The sequence below is a fragment of the Stomoxys calcitrans genome, chromosome 1 (assembly GCF_963082655.1).
Source record: "Stomoxys calcitrans chromosome 1, idStoCalc2.1, whole genome shotgun sequence".
Taxonomy (NCBI): Eukaryota; Metazoa; Arthropoda; class Insecta; order Diptera; family Muscidae; genus Stomoxys; species Stomoxys calcitrans.
The window spans coordinates 131403030-131407329 of record NC_081552.1 but is presented as its reverse complement, the minus strand read 5'-3'; the positions used below and the strand labels follow the sequence as shown (position 1 = coordinate 131407329).

Genomic DNA, 4300 nt, shown 5'->3' with positions numbered 1-4300 from the left:
GACTGTTTCCTTTTAATACGAATGTAAAAGGCGGCCGCGTATGCTTTCTCAGATGCATCGCTGAAACCGTGGAACTGGACCTCGCAGTCTGTCGTATAATTGAACCACCTTGGTACAGCAATTGAATTAATAGATGGATAGAAAGACTGGAATGATTTCCAGCTGGATAACGACTTACCGAAATCTCCTCATCCCATTTTGTACCTTCTACCCAAATTGTTTGCATAATCAATTTGGCGATAACTATACATGGAGCAAGCCAACCAGCAGGGTCAAAAAGCCTAGATATTTGGGATAAAACCTCCCTCTTCGTATATGAACAGTGTCCAGGAAATGGAAGCGCAGTAAAGAAAAACGAGTCGGACGATGTATTCCAACGAATGCCCAAGGTTTTGGCCGTACTTCGGTCATCAAATTCTAAAAAATCCTCGAAAAGCAACTGTTCCGTTGGAACGCCAACGCATCGCAAAACCGGCGGAACCCAGTGCCTGAATTAACTGCCCCCTAGCATCAATTGCAGCTGGTATAGAATGTGCGCCCACCAAGGCGTCATCCACATACATTGAGTTCCGAAGAATCTCGTAAGCCAGCGGATACGTCCCCCGAACATCATCGGCCAATTGCAGGAGGGTCCGAATGGCCAGGAAAGGAGCACAATTTACTCCAAAAGTAACCGTACTTAGTTCGTAGTCTTGAACTTTTCCGTTTGGATCCTGTCGAAAGAGAATGCGCTGAAATGCCCTATGTTCAGGATTTACCAAGATTTGTCGGTACATCTTGGTAATGTCCCCATTGAATACGTAACGAAACAATCTCCAGTTCAAAATAAGTACTACAAGATCCTGCTGCAGCACAGGACCGGTATGTAAAACGTCGTTGAGACTCTTCCCGTTGGAAGCGCGAGAGGAAGCATTAAAAACAACCCGCACCTTCGTGGTCGTGCTGTCCGGTTTCACCACCGCATGGTGTGGAAGGTAGTAATGTGATGAAAGACCGGGACTTATCGGATCGGAAACTTTCGTCATATGACCTAAGGATTCGTACTCCGTAAGTACCTTGTCATATTCGTCCTTGAACTGCGGCGTTCGAAGAAGACGTGCCTCATTTCGAAAGAACTGTACCAAAGCTGCATTTCTGGAATGGCCGATATCACTACCCGCCAGAAAATCCTCCTTGAACGGGAGGGATACAATATATCTGCCATTCTTATCCCTTGTGGTGGTGGCGGAATATAGTTCCTCACAAAACCTATCAGACGCGGAAAGGAACGTCTTCCTGGGAAGGTCTTCCACCTCCCAGAAACGAGAAATAGCAGCATCGAGGGATAACTCACAGAAATAGGATACAACCCTGGAACATGAAGTATTCCTCTCACATGGAATAGGACCTGTAAGGATTCAACCGAAAACAGTTTCCTGTGCCAGTAATGATCCACAAATTTCTCTCTTAATACCCGATCGCATAATCATAGGAAGCAAATCCGCTCCTATCAAAAGATCAATCGTCGCTTTCTCATAAAACGGGGGTCGGCCAACGGAATACTTGGAATGTCGGCAAGCAAGTTCATACCAATGGTTCTTGATGGAAGGCTTCCAGAGAGATGTGGAACTACAAGGGCACTAACCGAAACTTCGAAATCATCATCACTATGCGAAGCTAGGAGGAAGGAGCATTCCTTCTGGACGGAAGCCGAAGTAGAATTATTCAAACCATAAATACAGGCAGCAGTCCGCTTAAATGGAAGCCTAAGCGTGTTAAACAGTTTTTCGGAGATAAATGTTCCCTCCGAACCAGAATCCACCAACGCTCTAGCCAGATATGCTAACCCATTGTGGCGTATTTTCACCAAAGCAGTGCCTAATAAAACTCCCTTGGACTGGGCAGCAAAACAAGACTGTACTATTTCACCCTCTGAACTAGTGGACTGTATGGCAATAGAGGAGGGGGTAGAATGCGAGGGCGAGGGCGTACAGCTTATGGAAGAATTGGAATTTGGGCTGGGTTTGCTCTGGGGAACCTGTTCCCGATGGAGTAGGGTATTATGTCGTTTGGAACATTGGAAACAAGAGAACTTGCTGGTACAATTTCTCACACTATGCACCTTCGAAAAACAGTTAAGGCATAAGTTGAATCTCTTGATCTCCTTCAATCTCTGTTGCGGGGTCATGGTCAAAAACTTGGGACATTTGCGGATCACATGGACCTCTGTAGGGCATAGTCGACACTTGGAATCTGTCACCCTAGTTGGAAATGCTTTAAGACCTTTATTCCCAGATCTGGGATCATGCATTTTAGCATGGAAATGCATGCATTTATATCCCTCTGGAGTGTCTTAAGTGACTGAGCTGATTCGGATTGAGTGGAGGCAATGGCGAACAAAGACTTCAATTGATTATTCACTAAGACCCTCTTGTTCTCGTAACGTGAACAAAGGCTCTTCCATGCCACAATGAAGTTTTTGTTGGTCAATGGAACTTTCCCAACAATGTCATTCGGTTCACCCTTAGTCCTTTGGTTCAAATGGAACAATTTTTCAACGGAACTAAGTCGAGGATTTTCTATGCACACCGCTGTAAACATATCCCGAAATGTGGGCCAAGAGCGGTAGTCCCCACTGAAAACCGGGATTTCACAGGGTGGCAGCTTAAAGCCCTGAGGCTGGCTCGGAACGGATGGAGCCGTTGGCACAGGCAACATTTGCTGCATTTCCCCTAACTGCTCCACGCATCGGCAATAAGTAGCAAACGCGCTCTTGAACTTGGACTTCACAGTCTCTAGTACCGAAGCCCTTTCATCATCTCCCTTATTATCCTCCTCATCTGGCGATTCCTGCTCGATGTCGGAAAGACACTGCTCGTAGGCAGGCTTAAGTCGATCCCATATATCCCTTACCTCTTCCTTGTGAGTTTCTATAACAAAACTCGATGACAATGGGTTCTGTTTATCATTTAAATTGGCCTCAAATTCGACCAACATGTCCGAAAGACGGATAAACTTTCCCAAAGACATCGTGGAAAAACGTCCGCAATTCGACAGGAAATTGGGGAAAAACGAAAATAATTTCAAAGAAAAGATGAAAACAAACCAAAATCAACCAGTAATCTCCAGATATAGAAAATCAGGGAGACGATACACAAAAGCAAAAGGAATTTTCCTATTATAGAGCACAATATGGAAATGAAATGTCAGTTAAACATGTAAGAGTACACCATATTCCCTTCTGAATCTATGGTGCTACATGCAACATGTAGTTGGCAGATATGGATAGGCATAACATAAAAGGGTACTCATGCAATTCTAGAACCATATACACAGAAGTCCATCAACTTATACTCTGTTAGTAAGCACAGATAATAATAAAGAAACTTGCAAACCAGCAATAACCAGAAAACTATCCATAAGATGTATCAATACGGAGGCCAATGCATTCACACATCAGTGACGTCACGAAACAGCTGTTCACTGATGTGTTCTATCAAAGTTCATTGAACCTTAGATTTCCAAATACATGGAAGTGTTTTGGAAGCACCTCGGTAAGAGAGAAGAGAGCCTTCGAGCGCAGTAGTGGACACAGCAAAAACACTCAAGAGGTGGAGAGAGCAAATCTCCCGGCTTAATAATGATAATGCACCAGTGATGGAACTTTCTACGACGGTTGTTAAAAGTGTACGCGTGGGTACGGAATGTACATAACAAGTACAACAATTATTTAAAAATATAAACAAAACTGCATCTGCTCTTACATCAGTAACGAGCTATAACCACCTTGTTCTCCTTTTAAATATGGAATATATATTAAAATATATTAAAAAGAAGCCATTTGTGATATTATTAACCAAACGAGAGGTAAGCCTCGTACTACAAATTGTACACCAATGCGCGAATGCCAGCACTAGCTGACTCAACAAAACCAGCTAGGCGATAAACAATGAGTGATAAAAAATACGAGTAATTTTCGATCTAAAACTGGGAGAAACTAAGAGAATGTGACTGAGACCCCAACATGTGGAGCCAATGTTGTTGGTGAAACTTGGAGTTGCGCTGCCAAGTGGGTGGGACCTTTGGTAGAGGCTACTCAGTCTTGTTTGTATAGTGGAGATCTTTGGGAGCGGCTCTCAGAGGGATATTGGAATGGAACAAATGTAATACTGAAATAGAAGTTATGAAGCGAAATATCTATGGAGCGAAAAATATAAAAACAACATGGGCTGAAAAATAAGCTGCGTTGACATACATATAACAGCGCTCGCTATTAATGACTAGTAATAGTGGCTGCTGTCGCATAACATGTTACAATGGA

At 43.5% G+C, this 4300-nt stretch overlaps 1 protein-coding gene across 1 annotated transcript; it reads right to left on the bottom strand.

The window, feature by feature from the left end:
- Nucleotides 1-410: 410 nt before the first annotated feature.
- Nucleotides 411-2167, bottom strand: LOC131996917 (uncharacterized). The gene is made up of 2 exons (XM_059367118.1): nt 1570-2167; nt 411-1387 (listed from the first exon to the last, which is right to left on the bottom strand). Exons 1-2 carry the CDS (start codon nt 2165-2167, stop codon nt 411-413), a joined length of 1575 nt encoding a protein of 524 aa, XP_059223101.1.
- Between the last annotated feature and the right edge of the window lie 2133 nt (nt 2168-4300).

Bases quoted from the DNA above. Each gene is read 5' to 3' on its own strand.
- LOC131996917 (XM_059367118.1), bottom strand. From the start codon at position 2,167: ATGACCCCGCAACAGAGATTGAAGGAGATCAAGAGATTCAACTTATGC. The intron at 1,388-1,569 runs GTATGAACTTGC...GAATCCTTACAG, and splicing joins CCTTCCATCAAGAACCATTG to GTCCTATTCCATGTGAGAGG.